Genomic DNA, 27,186 nt, shown 5'->3' on the forward strand with positions numbered 1-27,186 from the left:
CACATTATTTTTATATAATTTATTTGATTTGAACTTGTGCAGATAAATAAAATTAATTCTCAATTAGCTTTCCAACCTCTGACAACAAACAAACAACAAAACAACATGCTTGCATAATTTGGGAGTAACTATGGTACCAAGGCATGAACATAATGGAACATTTGGACTGTGGACAAAATAATAGCAGTAACGTTCAGAAGGAAAAAAAAAAAACACAGAAAATAAAAACGTGACAGTTCTTCAGTCTCATCCCATCTGCACACCCAGGGTCATAACTCTCACAGCAGATGTCCATGGATGCAGGGCAAAAGTATGTAATGATGTTAATGTACGAAGCCAATTAGACACTCAAACTCTCACGAACTGTGTTCCACAGCACAGAGCTGAGAAATGAGCAGATTTTGCCCTCAAATCTCTGGGGAATTTTTGTTCTCTGACATCTGTGTCTCTGCCTCCTCTGCTCCAGGGAGAAGCAAAGTATTTTCAATCCATTGCTCCCATCCCCCCTTCAACATCAGCCTGCTTCAGAGTGTGGACAGTCGGCCCATCTCCCAGCATGCATCACAAGCATGCATGTATAAAAGTGGCACCCTGACTCAGGGTGGCAGCTGGCTTGGGAGAGTGTAGACAGTCGGCCCATCTCCCAGCATGCACCACAAGCATGCATGTATAACCTCCTGAGAGGTTATACATTTTTGTCCTCTGTGGGGGATACAAGTCTGAGACCCCTAGGTCAAAATATCATTTATAGAATCTATCTCAATCATACTGTCCTTTTAAGTGGACATCCTGAGCTTTCTTGTGATACCTCAGTTGTGGGGCTGTGGCCAACACAGCAAATGCACTGTCTTTTCAAAGTGGTGGGAATTCCAGCTTCCACATTTTATGGCAACAAGAGAGATAAGTCATTGATGATAGACTGAATAGTTTTAATTAATTTTGTTACATAAAAAGAAAAAAGTTCTCTCCTTTGGAATTACATTGTTGACCCGGCTGGGGGCAACAATTTTCAGACCCTAATTGTGAGACAGATACGTTTTGTACTGTGGACAACCTTAGCTGTTTCACATTTTGATATGAGACCGGATTGCCTTTGTACATCTTGTCAAGTGTTGGCAAGCGTCACCGATGCTGAGCCACTGTTACTCTTTACTGTCATTTTCGGGTGTAAGGCTATCAGATACACAACTGGCTTCATCGTCCATAGAGGTGTGGGTCTTGTTCATTAACAATTTTTTTTAAATTTAGCCCTCTCTTAATATGTTTCTCTTCATGTGCACTTCTCTCTCTTTCTCTCTCCCCTTCTGTAGACATTGGGCTGCAGCAGGGGACATACAAGCCTCAGGGTGAAATATGGCCCATTTAATGTCCACAGAGACAGAAAGAGAGTGAAAAAACAACAGGAAAATGTGGTGTGTAATAATAAACAAAAATAAACACATGCTCCAAAAAAAAGAAAAAAAAATCAAAACAGGAACAAGATCAGGAGGGAAATTAGAAAAACAGAGAAATTTCACTGCTTAAAAACCTTCCCAAAAACAAAAGTATGTTTTTTCACTCTTTTCGGGGCCATGTCACTTTCTATTTTTGCATTTAGCCCCCCCATCCCCTCCACCCCGACATCACCCACTCCAACTCTCAAGCAGGGTCAGATGGCCAAGCTAACTTTCATGGCAAGTGCTGCAAACCACACAGCTGCTGCTCCGCATTCACAAACAGCAAAAGTACGAGGGATATTTTGGTATGTGGTTGATGTCCTGGGTTAAAAATAATTGTCTTTTGACAAAATAATCCAGCCCCAAGGTCCACATACACACATACTCTGGAGCTTTCAACACTATCACATGTTCTTCAAGGCCCCTGAATAATTACAACATTTTTGTATTCACAGATTATTTAAATCTTAAATTTTGAGGATGAGGGTCATTCTAATCTGTTGCACCAGAGCCGACTATTAACAAAAATCAAAAGACGTATCAAAAATGAATTTGTAGTTTTGACAGTGACGAACCTGAACTGTCCCTTCTCACCAACTATTACCTCTGAGCACATCTTGTATACCTGTAAACCTTGTCCCCTGGCACAGTTTGGTACTTCTGAAAGATTAATCGCTGGGGTAAATAATTTACCACACAGCAGCTGGGGGGGCTACATGTTGAAGAAAGAGCTCCCTCATCTGTACCATCAAAACATTTTGCCCACTCATCTAATGAGTCCATTTCTGTAGGATGTAATATCAGTACTGAAATGATACAATAAGGACCCCATGGAACCAGAAAGAACCCAGAAACCACTACTTTGACAAAAGTTTCAAGTTTCAAGTTCAGATGAGAGACTTTCTGTCACCAACAGACTGTTATGATAATTAACTGAAAACCCCAGTGAACCGCAGCACATCACTCATCTCATAATCAAATATTTATTTATAAAGTTAGGGTCCCTCTTATGGCACCATCTTATGACAGATCACTAATACAACTATAGCAATGTAACACCACATTGTCACGACTTGGAAGGCAAGGACTAGGACCCAAATGCACGACCCCTCAGATGTAGTCCAAAATAATAATTATTTACTCTAACAAAGTATCAACAGAAAATTACTCACGAAGGAGGAAGGCAAACAAACAAGAATCACCCATAAAGGGGAAAAAGGCACAAGAACAAAAGTTACAAAACGTGAACACAAAATCACTCTTAACGAGGAGAAAAGGCTAAACAAGAAACAAAACCTAACAAGAAACAAAGTAACAAATTAATACAAAACCTGACCTGGGATATTATGAAGACGAGAGATCCAAAATGAAGCAAAAGACATGAGCCAAGGGCAAGAGACAAAGCATGGGACAAAAGCATGGGACACAGCATGAAACACAGCTTGAAACACGGCAGGAGACAAAAACGAACTGGCACTGGACAAGGGGAAACGCAGACTATATATACACAACAGGTAAGGGGAAACAGGTGGAAACAATTAGGGCGGGGAAAACAATTACAAAAGCGAGAAACAAGACAAAGACAGGAAGTAAAACAAGACCAGATACACAAGGGCAGTGACTTCAAAATAAAACAGGAACTACTAACAAACTAAACAACCTAGACAAGAGTCCCAGAGTCCAAAAAGGGGTTCAAAACATAAAAGATTTCAGAAAACAGCTCCCTAAGAGGCTAGTCATGACACACATGTTCTTATCATAAAAACATTTCTGATTATACAAAATCTGGAGAAATCTGTGTGTGTGTGTGTGTGTGTGTCTGTGTGTCTGTGTGTCTGTGTGTTTGTGACCTTGCAGCTTGAAATGCCCTGTGTTTGTGTAACACCTCTCTTTGGTTTCCTGTTAACATGCTCTCCAGTGTATCCCTTTTCCTTTTATTGTGATTTTCCTGGGAAGGTGATTGTTTATCATGTGTTAATCACAGTCCTCTTTTTGAGTGCCAGCAGTTGTTTTTATTTCAAGTGAATTAACTGAAACGTTGTAGAAGTTTACTTTCACCAATACAGCTTTGCAAGGAGTCCCAGTATGTACATTCAGGTTTGTTTTCCTGAGCTTCCAATATCATCCTGACAGAGGAAGAATCAGGGTTTTTGAGTGAAAACTGGACCAGCCATGACAGGAAACTTTAAACTTTCATGGATGAGCAAAATTCATAATATTTTTATACAGGCACTTGGAATTAAACGAGGACACTCGACTCTATGGGCAGTGAGGGAGGTCTCCATCAGTTACAAAGTCTTTTTAATTTGCATTCTTGTCTGTAAAGCTCATCAGTCATGGTCCAAGTACTGGCCAAGTTCAAAGCCAAGATTGGTTCAAACACCCAGAAGTATTTTTCTTCCACCTGATTTATCAGAGATGCTTTGGGAACGGACTTAGTGTAAACAAGCATCCCAGCATGCACTTCACATCAACCAGTGGCAATGACACAGGAAAGGAGCCAAGGCAAAGTCTGTTACAATGCTCATACTACAACTGCTCATGTGTCCCCAAATTAAGTTTTGAGATTTTTTAGGAGGAAAATTTCAATCAATATGTTGTTGCCAAATTGGTTTGAAAATAAAGTTAGGGTTTGTGTTTTTAAATGGACAGCAAATGTCTCTTGTTCTCTTGGCTCTTACATAGGAACAAACTCTTAAACAAAGCATAATGAATGAGTTCTCCTCCTCTGTTAAGAAGTTTGGACTTCTGAGTTCAAACCTGAGATCCCACTGACCCAAGTTTAAACTTTGCATGCTCTGCATTGAAAAAGGGCTTCAGTCTGTACACACCTACACAGCCCTGGGGACAGGTCTAAACAAGCAGGCTGAGTGAAAGTACCTGTGTAAGTGTGCACCAGCTTTAAATTCTAAACACTGTTTCTCCTGGGAGATTGACTGCAAACAGACTCTGAATAACAAAATAGCACAGCTGTGTCACCTGAAACTTTGAAAGGATTTTTAGTCACTTGTCACTTGACAGACCATTGATGGCTCACTGGGCACTCAGGGCTAACAAACTGTTAAAAACAAAGAGTCCATTTTCTTGCAATGACTCTTTGGATGGATGGGTATAAAGGTCATGGTGATGTGTTCATGTGCTTATTTCCACAGTGCCACAGTACGAGGGTGTTGTTAATTCCTTTTGAGCTTAAACTGTTTAATTTCCACCCACTCCAATAATGGTTTCATCACAGTAAATGGAAGGCTGGTGGAGTTCAGTCAGTGTTGCTGTTGCCAGGCACAGCAGGTATGTTTCACACTGAATGTGGTGGATAAAAGGAATGAAACAAAGATTTTTACAACTTACTAGTGGATTTTTACCAATGAACAAAAAACTAAATGCTTCAATGCACAACTGTTCTTTACTATTATTATCATTGTTATTATTATTAATGATAAGGCAAGTGCTGAAAATGTTGATGTAATACCCTCACATAAAGCAAGGTTACCACCAGCATCATATTAATTACATGTACAAATATATTCTAAAATTAACTTGATTCCTTTGCCTCATCAAAAATGAAATGAATTCAATAATGAAATCAAGGTTATACCTTTCATATCTGCAGTGCTCACACTTACATTTCTCTTTGGTAAAGACAAGCAGTAACATGAATAATTCTCATGAAAATGTAGTTCATTATATTCTCAGTATATTTGTGCCTTTGGCTGTTTTTTAAGCATACTGCAACAAAAGCAGAGTTGCACAAATGTATTGCATCGACTTGGTAGAAGTGTGTATATTTGCACTGAGACATTAGCTATGAAATTGGTGGGTGATCCAAATGATCTTGTATGTACTCTTCCTTCATACCCTCGCTGCCCTGTTTCATTTCATCCCGTCTTTTTGCTCTTCAGAGGTGACTCAGCCAGATGAAAATTGTTTCAGAACTATTTATGCCTGAGAGGGGAAGAAAAAGAAATATTTTGGTCACTCATGTGTCTATCAGCCTGGGAGGGAATTGTAAAGCATGTTAGCAATCATACAAATCATACAAAATTAACAAAGACATGACAAGTGACTGTAAGGGATCATGAATCACTCTCCTGAAGAATATAAAGGTTACAGCCTGCAAAAGGAAGCGGAGAAAGAAGCCTATGTCTGAAAGATCCCATGGACAAAGAGCTGTAAAGGTGCAGTGTTCACATAGGATGGTGGATTTGAGTGAACAGGGGCCGGCACGGGTGGGTGGGTGGGAAAGGGGGGTTGGTATGACGCAGGGAGGGCAGAATAATAACTATGCACTATTTATAGGAACACAACGACCTACAGAATGGTATCCTTGGAAAATGTGTCCCTGCACCATCTCTGAGTGCTTTTCAACTATGAAGATATAAATTATGACACAATTAATTGTTGTATATTGAGATTAATTGGCTTCATAATTAAAAATAAACAAAATTACTCAACCTCTTGTGGTTGCAGTGCTGTAGGCATTCGCACCGCATGATAGCTTAAAAAAAAATAGGTCATGTTGCCGTGACACTAAGTTAATGCAACATTAATTAACATTAACATACAAAGGTTTTCTGGCTAGGTTTTATATTTACAGGTCTTGTAAAGGTCATCAGTGACTCTTTAATATCCCTGATGTTTTCAAATGCAGCTACAGCAGAGGCAATGATTCAAAACAAGTCATTTTCTCAAAATAAATGTTTGACCTCACACATACATCACATATATTTACTACTGTAAGATTTGAATTATCAGTGTAATTGACTCACCTCACGCACCATTGTCAGAATGAGGTAGAAAGCCCTATGGATTGGTGATGATGTTTCATTGGTGGTCACGAGAGCCAAGAGCTTTACGACTGAAAATATACACACCATCTCCCCCTTGTGTTGATGGTTCAACTGGCCATAGGCAGCGCTGGACAGAATGCATTTAAATCATATAAATATGTTTTCCCTCAGCATTGAAATGATGATCTTACGAACAGAGTGAATAATTGCTTTACAGTACATTTGAAACACATTGTGCAATGTAGACACAGTGTATGTGGTCATGTATCTGGTCAGTTACCATATGTGTACCGCTGTGTAATCTGCACTACGTCAAGTGAAGTTTTATTTGTATAGCCTAAAATAACAAATTTGCCTTTGATGGTTTTCCAAGCTGTATCACATGAAACAGTCTATCCTCAGACCATTAATTCAGATAAGGAAACTCTGCCAAAATAAAACCACTTAAGGGAAAAAAACAAAGTAGTTAAGAAGTTAAATAAATCCTGCTGAGGTTAAAGCTGCATTGCAGTCAATATTAAAATAACTTACTGTAAGTAAGATTTGATTCAATATGTTTATGGTTACTATAAATAGCATCGGCAGTGTTCACTCGCACGGCTCTGGACTCATCTGGCTCTATGTCGCTCTCCAGGGTTCAGCCACAGGTGAAGGTCAGCACCATGGACAGAGACAGTTGATGCCAGCTTTGCCAGAGCACATGCAGCACCTTGGTCACCGTCGGCCCGTAGGGCGAGTTGAGCAGAGCTGCATGTTGACAGCACTAAAAATACTGTAGTGTGAAGGTCCTCGGGCTCTGCCATGGTCTGTACCTTTGTGCCCTGGGTCGCTGCATGTGTTTTGTGTCTTTTCTAAGAGCTGAGCCCGCAAAGACCTTATTAGTGCAAGTGGGTTCACTTAGTCAGTCCATCCAGAATGATTTTAAGATCAGTCATCCCAATTCATTCCCCCTCTCTCTCTCCACCACACCTTTTCCTTTTGTTTGGTTTGGTTGTACTCATCTTCATCTTATAGTATATAGCACTACAAACTCACTGACCCTTTACCATTACCATTTCATACATTTAGTTCATATGTTTTGTTTGCAGTTTCTAAAAATAATTATGATTGTTTGATTTCCCAGTACAACCACGTGCATTTGCCAAAAATTACGATGAAGAGCAAACAGTGGGTTTGGGTTAGGGCCAAAAAAGTCATAAATTCATCAAACAGATGTGGTGTGCTTTGAACATAACACACCTCCAGAAGGTATAAAGGCTTTTATGGTGACAGAGGAGATTTCCAACCCAAACAGTGGTACACCGATGAAAATTGCTGGTCAGGACGTGGCAGAACCTATACCTGGTGGTTCAAATAAATCACAAGGCTTTGTTTATTCTCCCCGCAGGCTAACTATGTGTGATCATGTGCAATTAGCTGATGGATTATCAGATTGGCTTTCCACCTTCCTGGCTGGCAGACCTGGTAATCTACCAACCCACATGCTCAGTCTTGTTGTCCACTGCTGCAGCCATCTGCAGGGCTGAAACTCAAATGTTTGGAAGATTTCATGACACAAGATTATTTTGGGAAGACAGGAACATTACATCTATCAGCTGAGCACTGCTGCTTCCCCTCTTCAAGTCCAGGCAAAAAAAAATTTTATGGTTTTAATGTTTTCACAGTTTTGTAGAGTGAGGAAGAAGAGGAACATTCAAAGCAATTCTTTTTTTTACTGATTTTTTTTTAGAAACTATTGAGCAAGACATTGTAAATTCCCTACAACAGAAACTTAAGAGAACTTAAGTGAAAGGAGAAAAAAAAGATTTTATTCAAAATGCCTTACTTGTTCCCAGCAGTATTAGTAATATTAAGATTTCCCTTAAATACAATACATTCACCTTCTGCATAATGAACATGAAATTTGTCGGATTAGAAGACATACCTGCAATAATGTTTCTCAGCTTCAAGCTGTATGCTGCTGACAAGAAAAACTTTCTTTCGTTGGTTCCATGGTAAATTCCTTCAAAATTCATATTCTAAATGCTTTTCCATTGAATGTTTCATGGTGCTGAATTGGTTTAAGTTTGCCAACCAGAGGCCACTGAGGAGATGAGATGGTAAAATGAGCAGATACAGCATTTTATATGTGTATAAGTCATACACATGGCAGTCTGGTGTGGGCCCTGTTTGGGGTATTTCAGCATCCTGCTTTCGCTGTGTCAGTGACACAGAGTTCATGTTAAATATGACGATACACCAGGGAGCAGGCTGCGTTTCCTGATACTGTGGGTCAGTATACTGAGGACTATTGGACCGGCAGGAAATGGACAGCGGGGCAAAGCTACATCAGTGTTGCTCAACAATGAAATGTGAATTCTGGAAATCCGGTCAGTCTTGTCTGGGAGTGATAAAATAGCCAGCGTATTTTTTTTTTCATAATTAATTAAAGCCTGTTGTAGTGTTTTGGACGGCCACTGAAATAACGCTAAAGAGGTCTCCACGGGAATACCAGTGATGTCATGGTTATTTCCCGGATTTTAGACTTTAATGTGTTGAATGAATACTGCATTCCAGTAATTTAGTCACCCCCCTCCTTACTTTCACTTTATGTAGCACCCAGTTGATGGATAGAGGAGGGAGAAATCCACGCTGAGGATTAGACAGAGCCAGTCACTGAGCGTGTGTGTGCGCACTGAGCAGGAGCAGCAGCAGCAGCAACAAGTTTTCTTCAACACAAGGTTACCACAACAGAAAATTCAATGGCTAAACATAGGCCCTGGTTGGTGTGCTGCTTTGTCTTAGTTGGCTTAATTTGCGCCGTTGCCGTCATCTGCCTGTGCATCGCCTCACTTGTGGACCGAGGATGTTCCAGCGGCAGCTTCAAGCGCGCAGCTGTGGCCGCAGACTCCAAACGTTGTTCAGACATTGGCAGGTAAGTGACTTTCTGGGTTTTGGTTTTATCGGTAGCCGGGGGGGGTCGGTAGGGGGAAAAAAGACACCTCACTGTGTCTAAAACCTTCCAAATTAAGAGGTTTTTTTTTAAGTTAATTAAGTTTTGTGTGTTACTAGGCGTGTGTTTCTTTATTCGCAGCAATAAATGTAGTTAATCAAAACTCAGTAGGACATCAGGTTATAGGTACTCGCTGCTCCCGTGGGTGAGATAAAAAGCTGAACTAGAGCAATGGGATAAGCAGTTTAAGAGATTTGGTTGGCTGTGTTTGAAGAATAGAGATAATACCTGTCGAACTGCGTGCGTGCAGACTATTCATTCAGGTTACTCTTGTTGATTTACCCTATATTGGATGTGATTGTAAGATAGAGCCAAGTTTTCAGTCCCTATAACTGGTGTCAGTCTGTCCAGTGAGGCTTGAAGAGACTTGGCTCTCTCTCTCTCCCTCATGTACTCTTTGATGCACTTATTTATTCACTTCTGAGCCACCAAGTGATCTTAATCCATCAATGTTCATGGATGGCTGACTTGGGGTAGGCGAGCATCCCAGCATTTCACATCGGCCGATAAGAAAACGAGCCAAGTTTAAACAAGAATCTTGAGATAAATGACTCTATGGATGGATGGGTATAAAGGTGTCAGTGATGTGTTCATGTACTGTGCTTATTTCCAATCAGTCACAGCTGTAAGAGGCAGTTATCAATTCTGCTGATCTTAAACTGCTTAATTTCCACCAACACAGTTGCAAGACAGGTTCTCAGCTTCATCACAGACCATGGGTCACTCCCTCCCATCCATCACCAACTCCTGACCCCCTGTCGATTTATTTTCTAACTGGTGTCAGTCTTTCCATTGCAGAGTTAAGAGACTTGTGTCTCTCTGATGAGATCTATATCTGATTCATTCAGGAACCACAATGAGAGCACAATCAATCAGCCAGCACTGTAACTCTTAGTATAAATGTTTTTGTTTTTTTTGTTGTTTTTTTTTACTTGGATGTGGATGTAAGGTTTCCGGCTTTTGTTTCTGTCCTTTGCCAAGATATATCATGAGTTCCTTTCCCAGTTCACAGCAAGGACAATGGTCAATGTGAGAGAGATGCACTGAGGCAACAGGCAACATGCCCATATGATAAGAAACCCTCTGAGTTAAATGCGCTGATCCTGTTAACTCTTTCTACTGAGGAGCAACAAAATAAAGTGTTAAAGAATATCTCTGATAATGTATCCGTCTATATTGAATGGTGATTAGAAAGAGAGTTATACGAATATCAAAACTGAAAAAAAAAAAGGTTTTTAAGCAAAATCATTCAGTTAAACCCTCACTTTATTATTTGCTCAGGAGCCAGGACAGAAATACGTTACACAACCTCAATGAAAATACTGATAAGCCTAATTACAATGTAAACAACAAACACATAAGGTTTTTTCTTATGAATGGACAAAGGACCCTATCACCACATCTCAGCATTGGGTATCCTCTCACCATTTGTCATCAACACCAGCATCAACTGTCATTTCATCTTGAACTATATCATTTGTATGACACTTCCACAGACAGATGCACATGTACAGTACGCTCTGTTATAGCTCACCTTTCAGTGTTCTTTAGGAGTTTTAGGAGTTATGATCCAGTCTGATCCAGTCTCAAGTTTTTCCAAACTTGCTCTTCACCTACCTATAGTATACAAACACACAAATTACATACAAATTATATCATCTGTTCAGTGTTTCCCACAGTCCTGTAGACAAAATATGCAACCTATACAACCTTTATTTTGTCCCTGTGCCAATCCTAATTAATTTATGGCATCCCCTAAAGGCAGAAATCAGTATTAGCTGCTGCATATGCTGCTCTGCCTAAACAGTCTAACATGAGATGCCTTTAATTCAATTGATGCCATTGAAATTTGCATCATGAAATGACAGCATACTTTTTATTCTATTAAACCTCTGGGTTGGACTAACCTGCACGGTGCCAAAACATTCCCAACACTGCCTTCTCTTGTGAAGGCAGTGAACTCATTTGACACCGTGCCAGTTTCTCTGTGAAAAGACCCATTCAGTGCTCTCTGGGAAGCTCTCGAATTTTAGGTTTCTTGCCCTGTTGTGTAGCATAATAGTTGGATAGGCACAACTATAACAAGTTGTAATTTCTAAGGAAGTCAGTTTACTTCATGAGTCAGGTTTAAAAAAAACAGAGACATCCTGGTGTTTTACCTGAAGTGAACCTCAAGCATTAGCACATGGTTTAAACTTGCCTCTTGGCAGATCTGATACATTTTGATACCCTGAAACACTGAACCCTGGGATGCACAGTTATCATGCAACTATTAGAAGAGTGCATATTTGTGTCTGTGGGTGAGCAAATACGTGGTGAGTACTCTGAGAGCTAGTGACTGACTGTGAGTTCACACATTTCTCATAAATCCTGTTAAAATCTGTTTTCCAGGAAGATGCTGCAGGACGGGGGGTCAGCAGTAGATGGCGCCATTGCAGCTCTTCTGTGCACATCTGTGGTCAATCCTCAGAGTATGGGGATTGGAGGAGGGTCTATATTCACTATAAGAAATGCAACAGGTGTGTCTTCGCATTCATTATTGTAACTTAATTTTAATTTCTTCTCAAATTATAATTATTGATTAGACCTATTCTAATTGCTGATCCTTTTCAGGTCACGTTAAAGTCTACAACTTCAGAGAGACTGTCCCACAATCATTCAAGGCTAACCTGTTAAAGGACTGTCCCACCACATTCACGTTTTCCACGGGTATATTCAGATCTTCTCCCTACATTTCCTAATATAGTCACTGCAGTGTAAACCCAGTAAATGTGACACAACTGTGACACAGAAATGTTTTACTCATGGATCATTATGACTCATTTTCAACATGATTCATGGCATTTTAGGTCCTGTTATACACTTATAGAAATTGGTGGTAACACTTTAACCTTAACTGCTCCTCTTTCTATTTTACATACAATAATAATGATTGGTTTACATTATTTGTTGTATACAGCTGCTCTGTTTGCCACCTGTACATTGTAGGCAGCCAGTGGATCGGAGTTCCCGGGGAGGTGCGGGGCTATGAGGCAGTTCACAAGCAGTATGGGAAGCTTCCCTGGGCCAAGCTGTTTGAGCCAACAATCAGACTGGCAAGGGAGGGCGTCCCTGTGTCGAGCTTTCTGGGAAAGCTCCTGAACTACAACATTGTGAAAAACTACGTGGAAAACTCCCCTCTCTGGTACAAGCTTATTGCTTAAGGACTGACAGTTTTTCAAGGTCTCCAAAAATAATTATTGTTAGCAAAGATGTTGCTTCAAGAATATGGAAATATAGAATAGAGAAATGTTGGAGGACACTGATAAACTAAAAGCATCTCACTGGAGTCTTTTCTAGTCCATGTGTCACTGCAGAAAACCTGGAGCAAAGGGCTTGCCTATAAATCCCTGGTTTAACACATTTCATGCCATTTTTATGTAACCCCCCTGGTTAACAATTAATTCTGAGTGTTTAACTTTCAGGATTTCACATTGCATAATGCTTTAGCTTGGTTGGCATGCTCATTTGAACATGAATTGGATAAGTGAAAATTGCTGTTACAAAAGTTATAAAGGAAGAACATTATTGGACCAGAGTTTGCTGCCCCATGATAAAAACAGTGTTCACCTTCTTTCAGAAGTGTTTGTGTGAGATGTTGCTTCTCCCAAATGTGAGGTTTAAAAAGGGGTCAGCTGGGGGTTAAGTGTGGTGTGAAAAGCCTGAAAGAGCATATCACAGTGTGCACGCAGATGCAGAAACAAATTCCTGCAGAATATTTGAGAATAGTCAGCGATATGTGCAATTCATTAAAGTTGCTTCATATATGATGTGAACTACATGACACAGATGTCACTTTTTGTTAACAGAACGGCCCACAGAGGTCACAAATATCCCAAATACACAAAAAGTGTATGATCTAAGTATCTTCCTTCAGTGTATTTTGTTTGGGTATATATTTCTAACATGTTCTAATATGCTCTTTTACATTGATACTTTTTTCCAGTTCTCTGCAAGTTTTCTGCAACGAGAACAAAACTGTTCTGAGTGTGGGAGACATCGTGAAGTTTCCTAAACTCGCTGAAACTATGGAAACCATTGCAGAGCAGGGGGCAGATGCCTTCTACACTGGCAAGATAGGACATGACTTGATCCAAGACATACAAGCTGCAGGTTGGTGCAATGACAAACTGTTGGGCAGGTATGGAGTATAGACTTGAATGGACAGACAAAGAAAACAGACTTAAAAGTAGAAAAGTAAGAACTGTTATGCTAAGACTAGAGATCAGGCCAGGACCCAAAAGCAATAACCCCCGAGACAGGCTAGGAGTAACTTAAAGTCTTTTAATGAACCAAAAATCACTGGAAGTGTCCAGGGCCAGGGAACAAAAGTCAAACAACCAAAAATCATCCACACAGGAGAAAAATACTCAGAGACCAAACCAAACGAAAATACAAAACGTTCTTACTTGCAAACAGAGGAAACCAAGGTAAGTCCATGAGGTGGGGGAAAAAATGCAAGACAGGTACAGGAACGATCACGGGGAAGACACACACTCAGGCAACGAAACAGACTCGGGCATGGAACACAGACGAACCGACAAGGACACAGGGAAATAACGAGACTTAAATACACCAGGCAATAGGCAACAGGTGAAACCAATTAGGGTGGAGCAGACAATCACAAAAGGAGGGAAACAAGACAAAGACAGGAAGTAGAACAAGACAAGATACACAAGGGCCATGATTTCAAAATAAAACAGGAACACTGAACAAAATTTAACAAACTAAACTAAGAATCTGAAAAGGTCCAAATGTCCACAAAAGAGATCCAAACAAAACAACCTTAGGGGCTAGTCATGACAAAGAACAATTTAAGATAAATGAGCTGTCTTTTTATTCTGCATATTTCTTTTAGGTGGGACTTTGAAAATGGAGGATTTGAAGTCATTCAAGGTGCGGGTGCAGGATACATGGAGAGTTTCTCTGGGAAATACTCAAATGCACATCCCGCCACCGCCTGCTGGGGGCGCCCTGCTTGCCTTCATTCTCAAACTGATGAAAGGTTTCGTATACTATGTGATGACTTTTTCATGATCGTCTGGACTAATGCTGTTGCAACTGTATGAAATTATGACATCTGATCATGGACTGTGAATTATGAAGAGTAAAACGCAACAGAAAAAGTTTTAACATACGTTGTCATTCTCTGTTTCTGTAGAATTTTCCTTGACTTCAAACTCCTTGCATGGTGACCAGAAGATTCAGATGTACCATCATTACATAGAGGCACTTAAATTTGCTAATGGACAAAAGAGGAGCATTAGTGATCCTACCTGTAATAACATAAAGGTTCGTAAATAGGCAACTGTTTCCTGTGTTAAAGGAAGAAGCAGCCATGTGAGATACAGCATAGACATAATTACATCTTCACCGCAGTGTTACATAGGATGTTTCAGAGCTGTCTCATCATCATCATGTTTTTCTTTCAGAGCGCGGATCACTTAATCGATCCCTCCTTCATTAATCTCATCAGAGAGAAGATTTCTTCAAACCGCACCCACGACTACTCCTACTACAACAATATCAAGCCTTCCCCTGATCACGTTGGGACGACACATGTGTCTGTCCTGGATGAAGATGGACTGGCTGTCTCTGCCACCAGCACCATAAACCAGTTGTGAGCAGGAAGGCCCCTTAAACAGAAGCTTTGTATATCACTGTCTTATTGCAGAAAATAATACTGTGAAATAATATTCATCCCCTTAGTCCACTGTGTTGTGTTTTTTTCTATAGATTCGGAGGAATGATTTACTCTCCACAAACAGGCATCATCCTCAACAATGAACTGGTTGACTTTTGCGGGAGAGCAGACACAGTCAGAGCAGGTAAAGTTTCAGACATAAATGCAGACTTCCATCCTAAGCCAATTGAATTTAAGACATTACTTATAGTAGACATTCAGTCTCTTTTCAGTCTAATATGGAGTCTAATTGTTGTCATAGGTGAACAGCCTCCCTCCTCAATGACTCCAGTAATACTGGAGTCAGAGTCTGGAGGACTCCTTGTGATCGGTGGATCCGGAGGAAGCATGATAACCACAGCAGTGGCCTTGGTAAATCAATTGAACTTTGTTAGCATACTTGCTTGTCTAGACTCTAATTTGTTTGCTTACATGATTCGCCTTTGTTCTTGCAGTCTATAATAAATCACATGTGGCTGGGGATGAATCTGGAAGATGCCATTGCTGCTCCTATAGTGTTTGTTGATTCACAGAACAATGTGAATTTTGATACTGGCTTTGACAAGGTGAAGTATTTATGTTTTCATCCTCACTATTCATTAATGGTGTTCAAATTCACTAGACTGTGACATCTGTCTAATGAATAACATTTCTATTTATGCTCATGGATTCTGATGGAGATTATCAGGACATAATCCTACAAAGACATTTTTAATTTACCTGTAATCAGTTCTGAAATCTGAAGTGGGAAGGATAAGTGGTATTAATGTGTGTGTGTGTGTGTGTGTGTGTGTGTGTGTGTGTGTGTGTGTGTGTGTGTGTGTGTGTGTGTGTGTGTGTGTGTGTGTCTTGTGCCCTCAGTCCGTGAGAAATGGCCTCAATCGTCTTGGACACAAAGTTGGAAACTGGAAATATTTCATGAATGTAGTCAATGCTGTGGAGAAAAAAAACGGCTGCATTGTGGCTGTATCAGACAAAAGGAAGATGGGGATGTCATCCGGATACTGACCATGAGGATGCGAACCCTTCCCACTAAAATCTGCCCTTAAGATTGACTGAACCTTTAGCCTTAAGAACATGAATGTGCCGCATCCCTGACAACAAAATGTGAGCGAGCAGTTTGGAGCTCAGGTGCTGACCTAACAGAACTAAAGAGCAACAGGAAACTACTGGTCTTAAAGGATAATTCCAGTTTATTTAACCTCAGATCTCAGTTTCAATTTCAGTTTTCATCCAATTTATTTTTTATTTATATATTTACTAAATTTACCCCCAACAATATAAAGGCATGTGAACATGGGAACAAAGGGTTTGTTAAAAAAACAGGTTTGATTGCCTGATGAATTTTCAGGTCTGTTGGCATGTTGCCGGCGATTAACTCTTTCAGTGATTAACTTCCTGAGAATGGCTGAAAAGAAAGTATGACCAAAACTACAAAAATAATCTGTAATAAACTGGAACTATCCTTTTTGTTGACTGAGGCACTCTGAACAGTATATATTCATTTTCAATCCAGCCAGTTGTTTGAAACACACTGATGCCATTTCACTTAAATGATGCAGACTAACGCACAATTAACATACTGTCCAGTTGCTACTCTAGATGCTGAGATCTGTTTTTACTTACTGTAGGATCACACACTCCTGACCGAAGCGTAATGTATAGTGTAATGTGCAACAGCGAGCCATAAAAGCAAATTTACTGTAGTCCAGTAAAACCAAACCTACCGCTATGTAAAACTTAGTCTGTTAATATGTTTCATTTTCTGACTGAACTATGTACTTCTATGTAAGAACTGCTTACTGTAGATGAGCCATGTAACCCCTTCACAGCGACATCCTGACTGATATAGGAGTTGAAGGTTGTTGTAGGCTGTCAGCAGCCCATACAGAACATTTTTACTGTGACCTTAAAACTTTTACTGAATGTGAAACAACTTTGTTCAGGTTCCACATCATATTGCGATCTTTCTTTAAAGATTGAGGAAGGGATACAGAATGTGTTTTTGAATAAACCAAGCTGTAGATTCACAATGAACAAAATTATCTTAAAAATGTAAGTATATTTCTTTACACGTCATTTTGTATTTTCTCTGTCAAAATGTTTTGTAAGATACTTAAACCTTTTTATAACTCTTAACTGTGAATATACAGTATGTGTTGTCACAATAAAACTAAGTCCAAAATAAATCTAAACATAAAAATCGTCTTTTTAAACCAAACGCCTACAAAACGCTTTTCACTGAAAACTACAGCTCTTTAAATGTTTATCCTTTGTTGTTAGTTTGATCAACAATAATCTACTTCATGATTTCCTGTTTGCCTTATTTCAGGAGAAGCACTTTTACACTGAAACAAAAGATGCAGTAATGAGATACATTTCAGTGGAGAGAGACTTATGAATTAGTAATGATTTCTTAAGTGGATTCTGCTCCGTTTTCCTTCGAGCCACTAAATGTGAGTTATGAGAACATGCAAATTTGTGTGTGTCTGTAGCACCGCTGTCTTTATTGTACGACAAATGAGTTAATGTGGATAAGCTGTGACTTCATAGCTTTAGTGTCATGATATTACCCTCTTTGTATAAAAAAACTGCCATTTAAAGCGAGCCTCATTTTAAAGTACATAGAAAATGCCTCTCCACTAATAGTCTTTCAGTCAAAGCAGAAGCTGTTAAATAATCCTGTGATGACTCCTTTAACTTCCAGTGTTAGCACACTTTCAGTCACAATGTCCCTTGATTAAGCAAATTATCTCAACAGTAGTTATTTGATGTTATTATACATGCATTTTGGATGCATCCAAGGCAGTGGCATGAATTACAGCTATGTAGACTTCGATATTCACAGAGCCTTGAGATTTTTTTTTTATATATGCCTAAAGGGTGAGTAAATTGGTCCATCTGAGTTGCATAACTCTGAAGTTCATTATAACCATGTGGAAGCGAGATCATGCTTAATTGGGCCTTGAAGGAAAATTCCAGTCTGACTGCTCTTTTTTTTTTCCTCCATCTCCTTAAAAACGACTGCAACCACACCAGGTTACACAAACGAAGATTTTTAGTGGTACTTCTGCAGGCATCTTGGTAGACCAGAGAATTAAGGTGTCATTTATTTAATTTAAAATAAATATGTTTAGTATGTGTTGTGAGTGTCCGACAACTGTTTATTCCAACACTGTTTTTTATCATTTGTGGCAAAAAGATGGTAAAGGTGTTGTAATTTTACACCTTCATACATTTCAGTAGTTATGCAACACATTCACTCCCCAGCTGAGGAAAGAGGAGCCCTGAATCCTAGTGCTGACAGTGAGCAGCAACAGCTGTAATGTTGTTATGAGGTCATTACAGGCCACTGCACTCTGGGTTGTGGGAAATTACTGTAAGTCATTAAGTATGGGCTGTACGACTGTCTGTCCCAGAGGTGTATGACGGCTCCTGCCTGCTCTCTCTGTTTGCTGTCACCTTATATGAACAGTCTCAGTGAAAAGTGTCAGTTTTAAATGACTAGAAATTGATATTTGAGTTGTTTTTTCATATATAGAGGACATGTCCTTTATAAAGAGTTCAGTTGTTAGCAATTACTGTAGACATCATATATCATATCTTTAATTGTCAGCAATAACAGGAAACAACTGATGATTTACAAAAGTGCTTTAATAAATAAGCAAAAATCATACACATTTCTGATTGACAGTGTAAACAAAGCACTGTTTCTGTAATGAGTAATGATTTCAACATTTACAGGTACCTCAGTTTTCTTATTTCAGTTTCAACTTCAAAAAACCTGAATGGCAGCAAAGCTATACTTTAAAATAATATCCTATCTCCTGTGCATTTCTTAATTACATAAAAAGATGAGGTGACATTTAAATAAAGAAGACTAACGTGTCAATATTCAGAATCAGTTTCAGGCTGAGGCACTTTGCTGTCAAGGTCATAACAATCTGTACGTCCATGTCCTGTTATCTCAGTTACTTGTTATGAAGTACATAAACATTATTCTACCTTAACGAGAGAACAACTGGTGCCCAAGACAGCTGACGCTGGTTCCTGGTTTTTTATTAAGTCTCTAATCTCTCAGCTACCATCGCAGTCAAGGTTCACACAGCTACAGTCTCTCTGAATAATGGGAGGTGTGTTTATGACCTCAGTACCCTGCAGCGTACGCCCACTTGCGAGGATCTGACTGAGCGTGGAGTCCGTCATCATAATGAACCACCGCCTGCACCACGGCTCCTGTTGACTTGAGAAATTCTGTCTCGTGGTTCTTCAATGCCAAACCATCCAGAACGTTCTGTGAATAGGAGCAACTGTATAAATGTGGCATGCTCTGTGTGTAAAAACGACAGAATATACTTATTCTGAAATGTATTGAAAGAAAGTGATAATATAACATGGGTCGACTTTGAAAAGTTTGTCAAGGTCTGCCTGCTCATGTGACAGTCATCTTGATAAGGGGAATGACACCAACTTTAAGAATTTATATTGAGTCTCTATGAAAGCCATTCTCAAAAAGCGATTAATTAAAGAAAAGACTGAATTCGTGATGTGCCGCTCAACACACAATCGATGGAAATGATGAGATGTTACGCTAAGTGTTGACATAGAAACACAGGTTTATATTGTAGCGTTACCAACAGGTACAAACAAGGATTCAGGCCTCTAGTTTCTAACTTTATAAGAAAGCAGTGCATGTTTAAAATATGTAGAATGAATGGTCCTGTCACAGGCAAAAAAGATGAATTTCTAAACAGATGGCATTACCCTTTAAAGTCAGGCTTTCCTAAAGTGCTGTGGAGGATTTAATTTAAATCATTATCCTGCATTAGAATCAGACAGCATGTGTGCACCACACTGTCTCTGTTTACAACTGTTGGCCTAAACTGGGTTATCAGGAACTCAGATATCCTCTGCTCAGGAGGAGCAGCCAGTGTTAAATCTTTACAGCACCTTATCTTTGAATGAGGAACATTGGGAGCTGAGTAGGAAAGCTTATGCCTGTGAACTGGGTTAAGAATTTTTATTTTTTTTTTAGCCAGACCAAAAGTTAAACTATAACCACACCAGTGCTGAAATGTTTTTTTTTTTTCTTGTTATATTACACACATCCCTGAAGGTAAATATAATGAACACTGTCTCTGGTGCCAGTCATGACTGAGATGTAGAGGTTCATTGTTTGCAGGGTTTTTGGTTGAAGGATTGGCTCCCTACATGCCACACTGCCCTGCTATTAGTCAGATGTATCACTGTTTGCCGTTTGTGACACTCACTTTGTCAAAGTCAGGCTCGGCTACAGTCATGTTGGGACTCAGCTGGTTGTGGAGCCTTGGATCCATGACGGCTTTACTCAGATTGTAGTTGAAGAACAGTGCATTCAGAATTACCTACAAAACAACAAATGTTTCAGCCAAGTACAATTGAAACAGAAAAGAAATGAATAACATTGTTACTACACTTAACAATAGTACACTACGCTCATTTTTTACAACACAACAGCAGCTATGTCAGTTTCTGACTGTGGCTCATGTCTTACCTGAGCGATAGAAGTAGTGATTTTCGTTCCTCCTGAGCCTCCGACCACCATCTTAACTTTGTTGTTTTTATTGAAGAGGATGGTTGGACACATAGAAGACATTGGCCTTTTTCCTTTTAATAGAATTTAATGGTAATGTGATTTTAAAACAAGGTTGAATTAGTATGTCTTTCACAGCATCTATAAAAAGAACTCACCCCCTTGTTTAATGAATCAAAGTATATTCAATGTGACATTTTTGACATATTTTCACAAGTATCTAATATTTTATATTTTAGATATATTTTATATTGAATCAATACATTTGACTGACTATGAATTTTTAGTCTCAGTGCACAAAAAACATTGTTTAAAAGCTTAAAACATGCCGACATCTGCGTGACCTTTAATCAACCTGCTGCTGAAGAGCCAATCTATATTATAGTTTCACTGTTTTTGAGCATCCTTATATGGGTTTCAGAATGTGTGTGTGTATTGGTCTTAATCTAACCTGGCCTGATGAAGTTGTTCGGTGAAGGAGGCACTCCAAAGCCGTTTGTGATGAGCGGGGAGCTGAAGTCATCCATCTCATTGTTGAGAAGTATCCCAGTTGATCTTGACATGACTTTGGAGCCCAGACTGCAGGAAAACAATAACCATTAAGATATTAGGGGAGTTAGGGACACATACTAAGCAATATTGGTAATAATATTTATCAAGGCCAGAGGTCATATACTATTGGTTGATGGTGCTGGTGGCTGCCACAGCGCTTCCGTCTTCTGCTATTACAGAGATATGTGCGGTTCCGTGGTTTTCAGGCAGGTAAAAGTCTGGCTCATAGTAGCTCATGTGATGCGTGGTGTCATCTGTAATCTTTCCACGGAGTTCATTGGCGTAGGATCTTGAAGTCATATTATGGATGAGCTTTGGGGGAGAAAGTGGGACACAAAAATGATTCAAATTCCAAGTGTGGATTCAAGCTCTGGGAAATGTTGCTATCATTCTAACTTAACCAGAGACAGACAAAGTCCTGTATGCCTTTAATTATTCACTATGTGGGGTCTTAAAGTAACCAAGAATAGATCAAGTCACTGATGTCTTTTTGGATAAAGTAGCAGCTAATGAGATACACTGATTGTTATTCTTTACCACACTGCACTCAGATGAATATGAATACATGTATGCCAATATTAATATATGTATGCCAAATGTGTCTCCTAGAAATTACATTTATATACTACTAATTTGCAAAGGCAAATACTTTTGGGGAGTATTTCATTTGTTTCACCAAATTAAAGAGCTTTTTTGACATTGTATTCAGGCACTCTCAGCTCTTGATTAGGGACAAAGAAAAGGTCACGGTTTAATACTGAAAAAGTTAAAAATGGCTTGAAGCATAAGACAGGACATGTTTGCTTTTTTAACATTTAACTGAAATCTTTCCCTAACCTTGAGCTAAGTGCTTTTGTTAAGGTTAGATTTTGCAGGTTGAAAAATGCAGATTTTGAAGGAAAAAAATCAAAATAATAATGTAGGGCAATTTTTTCGTGCCCTGTTTTTTAAGCCACGAGCTTACATCTGAGATGCTGAGAAACCTTGGATCTCCAAGTAAGGTCCTCTTCGCATAAGCGAAACGAAAGGCCTCCACGATGCGATGGTAGGTTAGGATCTTTTTCTCATTGCTTGCCACACTATCTGAGCTGAAGTTGTACCCTGTAGAAAATACAACAGTCATCAGTAACTCAATTTAAACCACAGCCTCTTTCATCTGTCTTCATGCAGATGGCTGTTCAGGTACCGAAGGAGACAGCTAAAATGGACTTGACCCAGTCTATTTCTTTGTTTTTATTTAGTCTAAAAGCTGCTGTGGCCAGACCATGGGCATTAGCCTGAGCTGACAATCGTATAGGGACACTGGAGGAAAGGCTCAGGGAACCAGAGAGCTTTGGTTTGATGGGTTTCAGCTGTCGGACAGAGACAGGAGTCACGGTAAATTACCAGGATGAAAGTTTTGGGCAGTCACACTGAAATGTGTGTGTGAAGCCTCCACCACTCAACTGTGTCCAATTAGAGGTAAATTGTTGAGATTAGTGTTAGTATGTGAGGCAGGGGGCCACAGTGAGTGGGTGGTCGGTCAGAGGAAAGGGAAGGTTCAGGGAGATTAATGACTTCAGAAGGAAGTTTTTTATCTAATCCTCAGAGGCAGACACTGTCACTGTCACTGTACTGAAAAGTTACTGACGAGCAGAGAGACAGTGTCTTCACCATGGACATGAAATAGTTAAGACCAGACAGATAATGGGTCACACAGAAATTATATATGATTATATGATGAAAATGATTATAGACCAAGGTAGCAATGATTTGATTAATAACATGTTCATGAACTTTACTGATCAGACATGGAATCTCACAGGAGTGAAGACAAAGACAGCAATTATCTGTGGATTTTAATTACTTCAGTCAAACAAAAGCCCCAGAGTTGGGGTTATAGAGTAGGTCCCTCGGTAGTTTTAACTTCAGTCTCTAAACTGGAGGAAGTTAAATTTAAACTTGATAATATTCTAGTACCTTATTGCTTTGTGTCATTTTGAGGCACCTTCTGTTTGTGTCAGAATAAACAACCTAAAAAGTCAACAAAACTACCGAAATGTATGTAGGTCGCTTCGTGTACTAGAATGACAGATGCTTTTTCCGACAACGTGAACATTACTTGTACAATGTTCCAAAAATACTGCTTCTGTTTACAACCTAAATGATATCCGTTGTAGTCATATGATAGATGAATGTAGAGTTTAACAATATAGTTCAAGCTGTTCTTGGGTAACTTGAGGTCGAAAAAGCTTTTTATTTTAAGAGCAGATTTGCTGTACAGTAGATCACCCTGCTGCTCACAGAGGAGTCCTTTCTTGAGACTGGCTGGCAAAGTGAAGGCAGCTCACATTAAACCGTATTCTCTCCCACTCGGGGTGTTTTTGGACAAAGCATCAAGGCTTACCATTCAAGATGTTTAATATCAGTGAGAGCACAGGGCCGCTAGCGGGGGCATTGGGAACAGCCATGGTGTACTCCCCCACATTCACCCTTAAAGGGTTCTCATCCAAGACAGGCACATAATCCTTCAGATCCTCCATTGTGATGATACCGCCTAAACACAGATTGACAAACATTGTGAATGCACACTTGGACAGAAGTGGAAACACAAATCCTCAGAACCAGGGAAATTAGATGTGCAGAGAAAGGTTCACGTTATGTATTTTATTACATATCCTGAAGTCCTTTCAGCAAATGACTTCCAGTCTCAATAATGATGATAATGGTAATATCCTCCTGCTTCTTGGGTACAGAAACATGATCTAATCTGCACAAATAGCTGTTTTAATTGTAAAATAGGTCTAGATTTTTTTTTTAAAATGACTCAATTATGCAACTTTTTCACCATAAATCACAAAATGGAAATTTGCTATTGCCACTACAGCAGGCTTGTTCATCTTTTTGCTCTGAGGAATCTTCAACAGTGAAATTAAAAACATTACCTGCTGCCTGAATATCTGTCACAAGCTTCTGAGCCAGTTGTCCCTCATAGAAAGCATCAGGACCCTCTTCAGCTATTTTCCTGTAGGTTTCTGCAAGCTTGGTAAATTTAACGATTTCATTTTCTTTTAGGACATCACCATTTGTCCCACAAAACACTTCACTGAAAGAGAGGAAAAGATCATTTAAGATGGTGATGATCAAAACCAAAAGACAGTGATTTAACACTCAGGAGATGCTTCAGGTTCATGACTCTCACCACAGGGTTGTGTCGTTGAGGATGGTTTTTCTGTGTCTGGACACAGCAGAGGCAAGTGCCCTGCCCAAAGGAAAACCTTTTTCTGCAAGATGAATGCTTGGCTGGAACAAGTCTTTCCAAGGCAGTTTACCATGTCGTTTGTATGCCATCTCATAACCTCGAATCTCCCCTGGTACAGCAATAGACAAACCTCCTACCAACCACAGAAACCAAGGAAACAGAGCCTCAGATTATTGCCTCATAAGTTATTCAGATGTTATTTTAGGGCACTGGTTCAATTTCTGCCCAAAAGGTTTTTTTTTATTATTACTATTATTATTATTGCCTACTTTTCCTGAGCTGTGAGTTTCGTACAGTTCGTTGAGGATATAGTCTCTAACCATAATCTTTCTTTTGTCTGCCACCACAAGGACATCGCCTTTCATAATAATAATAATAATAACAATCGTAATCATAATCATAATCATAATCATAATAATGTGAACTACAGTTTTCCTTGGTTAAGTTTCATGTCTGACAACAAAGGTTAAACATTATCTTTAAATATTACCGTTCCGGGATAAGTCTGTACTGTTCCCAAACATGTTCTCTGTGGCATTACGTGGTGCGGTCTCCCTGGCATCAATGGTCTCAACGTTACCTGCGTATAGGTCACAAATCAGGAAATGTTTATATGGGTTTGTTGTGTCAGTGGGAAAATAAACAACAGAAGACTTTGTGGTGGGCATATATGTGAAGGTGTACCAGTTGTTGCATTGTATATGGTGAAGAAAAGTCCTCCTCCAATGCCCATACTGTGAGCATTCATGAGTCCACCACACAGTAAAGCAGCTATAGCGGCATCTACTGCAGATCCCCCTTTCATCAGTATGTCTCTGTGGGTGGTGAAATTAATTAAAACACACAGAGAGATGGAGGATTGGGTTTTACACTTAAGAGCTTAAGACCCTGTACAGGCGAGGCATATGGTAAATGAACAACATAAAGCATGTTCACTTGGATTTGCATGTGTGTGTGCACAGGTATGGCTGCATTTGTAAGCAATGTTAGAGCTTCTGTGTTTATTTTGTATGTTAGCATACATGTATGTCTGTTTACAGAATGTTCAGCTGCGAAAGTGAGCTCTCACCTGCCGACCTCCGAACACGGCCCAGCATCTGCTGCCACAGCCGCCTTCAAGTATACTTGATCACTAGGGTGCTTCCTGCTCCCCAAACCGAAGTAGACGCCCACAAAAGTGGCAACCGATGCCAACAGCAGCAGCGCCAGTGCCACGATTATTGTCTTCTTGACCATTTTTATAGCTTATTAACAATCAATTATGCAATTTAGTGCCTGTCACAAGAAAAGAACATATCATTTGTATCTTAAAATGAATGAAAATTCACCTGAAAAGGACTGCACTCTGGGAAATCAAATACAAGCAATCCCACTGTACATTCAAACCTAAAGAACTGCACATTAAATAGTGTATTACACAATAAAGGTTCCAATATTGCCTTGTCAAATGAACCAATAAATTGAAATTTGAAGAAATAGGATACTTCACCTTAAAGTTCAAACAACTAAGGCCATTACACATTGAAATACATTTCTTTAAAAAAAAATCATTAAAAAAAAGATCAAATCTATTCAGCCAGTCACAATGTTCGGAAAATCCCCCAGACTGCAGCATTACTAAATCAGTTGAAGAAACTTTAAATGACCTACAATGAACATCAGTCAAGTCAGATTGGAGAAAATCAAGATCACATTCACCAAAGCACCAACAGTACAATATCTCCACATAATGCACCCATGAACAACAAGACTAAAAATCCTTAGTCACGGTAAGTACAGCTGAGTTTGTGTCCGTGTGTGAACGTGTGTGCCCAGTGGGCAGCAATATAGCCCCGCCTCCCCCTATAAATTATTTAACTACCAGGATGAGAAAAGTCCACTTCACCTCTGTCGACATCCTTAAAACCACACTGCTTATCATGCAAAAGGGCAAACACTGTTTATACTGTGTTTGTGTTCTAAATGTCCATGGCAGAATGAACAAATGAAGGTAGATTAAATAGGTATAAAACACTATACTGCTCTATCAGAAAAGACATGTTTAACTGCTACTGAAACAAACCAACTGAGCTGTTTTGGTATGTACATTTAAAATAATGTAGCCTACACAAATAACATGACATTTTATTCTATACTGAGGTCTCTGTTGGCCAGTAAGAGTCTAAATGATTGTGATAACAAAGTAAAGTTGTCTGACTCGTACATTATACTGCAGAACAGTTTTGTATGTTTTGAGTGTATATGTGAGATGATTTGACTCTGAGGCAGTTAGCAATTCCTCCCAGCTGGAGTATTTCATCTTAATCACACCTCCAAAACCCAAAAGCTACTGTCATGCAGATTCTTTGTTCTGTCAAAGGAATGAAACCGGATTATGTAAGAGGCAAGTGAAATTACTTAGCACAAGAGCAACCGCCGCACTTTACAGTAAGCAAACCGTTCATACACAATTGTTGCCTGCCTTCAAATCTCCAAGTACAAAGTTACTTCAACAACTAGAAGTTCAAACACAAAATTGTGAGGGTTTTGAGTCCAAAGCCTGGCTCTGTGTTTCCCATTCCACTGAGATGATTTCCGAACAAGTTAAACAATTTTCTTTTCTTTTCTTACCTTGATTCCCCTCGGAGCCTCAGCAACTGGCTGCTCACTGTGTGCGGTTGCCACGATCTGCAGTGGTTGGCAGGTTTTAGGTTTACTGTGGTTCCATGTGTGATATTAATATGTAACTGTCACAAAGTCATTAAACTTTAACCCACCCCAGCATAAATCACTTAACCTGTGTCACCAATGGAGTAAAAAAAAAAAAGAAAGAAATGCACACAAAGACAAAAGAAACAGAAGACATTCAAGTTATCACACAAATAATTAGTCATCCAGTCTTCAC

The 27,186-nt window shown here is 39.5% G+C and overlaps 2 protein-coding genes across 5 annotated transcripts; one reads left to right on the plus strand and one right to left on the minus strand.

Moving 5' to 3' along the window:
- Positions 1–8,599: 8,599 nt before the first annotated feature.
- On the plus strand, positions 8,600–17,120 carry ggt5b (gamma-glutamyltransferase 5b). Of its 2 annotated transcripts, XM_041059653.1 has the most exons (12): positions 8,611–9,137; positions 11,607–11,734; positions 11,829–11,924; positions 12,204–12,399; positions 13,201–13,367; positions 14,113–14,259; positions 14,416–14,546; positions 14,687–14,874; positions 14,991–15,082; positions 15,200–15,309; positions 15,393–15,503; positions 15,799–17,120. In XM_041059653.1, the coding sequence occupies exons 1-12, from the start codon at positions 8,965–8,967 to the stop codon at positions 15,943–15,945; spliced, it is 1,686 nt and encodes a 561-aa protein (XP_040915587.1). In that variant the 5' UTR covers positions 8,611–8,964; the 3' UTR covers positions 15,946–17,120. The 2 variants fall into 2 exon arrangements, with proteins under 2 accessions (XP_040915586.1, XP_040915587.1); XM_041059652.1 differs by having other exon boundaries at positions 8,600–9,137; positions 14,991–15,309.
- Positions 17,121–18,829: 1,709 nt separating this feature from the next.
- On the minus strand, positions 18,830–26,949 carry ggt1b (gamma-glutamyltransferase 1b). Of its 3 annotated transcripts, none has more exons than XM_041059137.1 (13): positions 26,913–26,949; positions 25,372–25,577; positions 24,987–25,117; positions 24,793–24,882; positions 24,243–24,435; positions 23,986–24,146; positions 23,448–23,597; positions 22,026–22,162; positions 21,186–21,373; positions 20,961–21,088; positions 20,471–20,583; positions 20,208–20,321; positions 18,830–19,231 (listed from the first exon to the last, which is right to left on the minus strand). In XM_041059137.1, the coding sequence occupies exons 2-13, from the start codon at positions 25,536–25,538 to the stop codon at positions 19,085–19,087; spliced, it is 1,719 nt and encodes a 572-aa protein (XP_040915071.1). In that variant the 5' UTR covers positions 25,539–25,577; positions 26,913–26,949; the 3' UTR covers positions 18,830–19,084. The 3 variants fall into 3 exon arrangements, with proteins under 3 accessions (XP_040915071.1, XP_040915072.1, XP_040915069.1); XM_041059138.1 differs by lacking the exon at positions 26,913–26,949 and adding an exon at positions 25,949–26,057; XM_041059135.1 differs by lacking the exon at positions 26,913–26,949 and adding an exon at positions 25,953–26,050.
- Between the last annotated feature and the right edge of the window lie 237 nt (positions 26,950–27,186).

This window comes from Toxotes jaculatrix, chromosome 16 (genome assembly GCF_017976425.1).
Source record: "Toxotes jaculatrix isolate fToxJac2 chromosome 16, fToxJac2.pri, whole genome shotgun sequence".
NCBI classification, from domain to species: domain Eukaryota; kingdom Metazoa; phylum Chordata; class Actinopteri; family Toxotidae; genus Toxotes; species Toxotes jaculatrix.

What these genes read in the sequence shown, in the direction of transcription:
- ggt5b (XM_041059652.1), top strand. Translation starts at nt 8,965, where the DNA reads ATGGCTAAACATAGGCCCTGGTTGGTGTGCTGCTTTGTCTTAGTTGGC. An exon ending in CACATTCACGTTTTCCACGG is followed by an intron (nt 11,925 to 12,203) that starts GTATATTCAGAT and finishes TGTACATTGTAG; the next exon opens with GCAGCCAGTGGATCGGAGTT. An exon ending in CCAAGACATACAAGCTGCAG is followed by an intron (nt 13,368 to 14,112) that starts GTTGGTGCAATG and finishes TATTTCTTTTAG; the next exon opens with GTGGGACTTTGAAAATGGAG.
- ggt1b (XM_041059137.1), bottom strand. Translation starts at nt 25,538, where the DNA reads ATGGTCAAGAAGACAATAATCGTGGCACTGGCGCTGCTGCTGTTGGCA. An exon ending in GGTTTCTCAGCATCTCAGAT is followed by an intron (nt 21,374 to 22,025) that starts GTAAGCTCGTGG and finishes TCTCCCCCAAAG; the next exon opens with CTCATCCATAATATGACTTC. An exon ending in GAACAACTTCATCAGGCCAG is followed by an intron (nt 20,584 to 20,960) that starts GTTAGATTAAGA and finishes TTCTATTAAAAG; the next exon opens with GAAAAAGGCCAATGTCTTCT.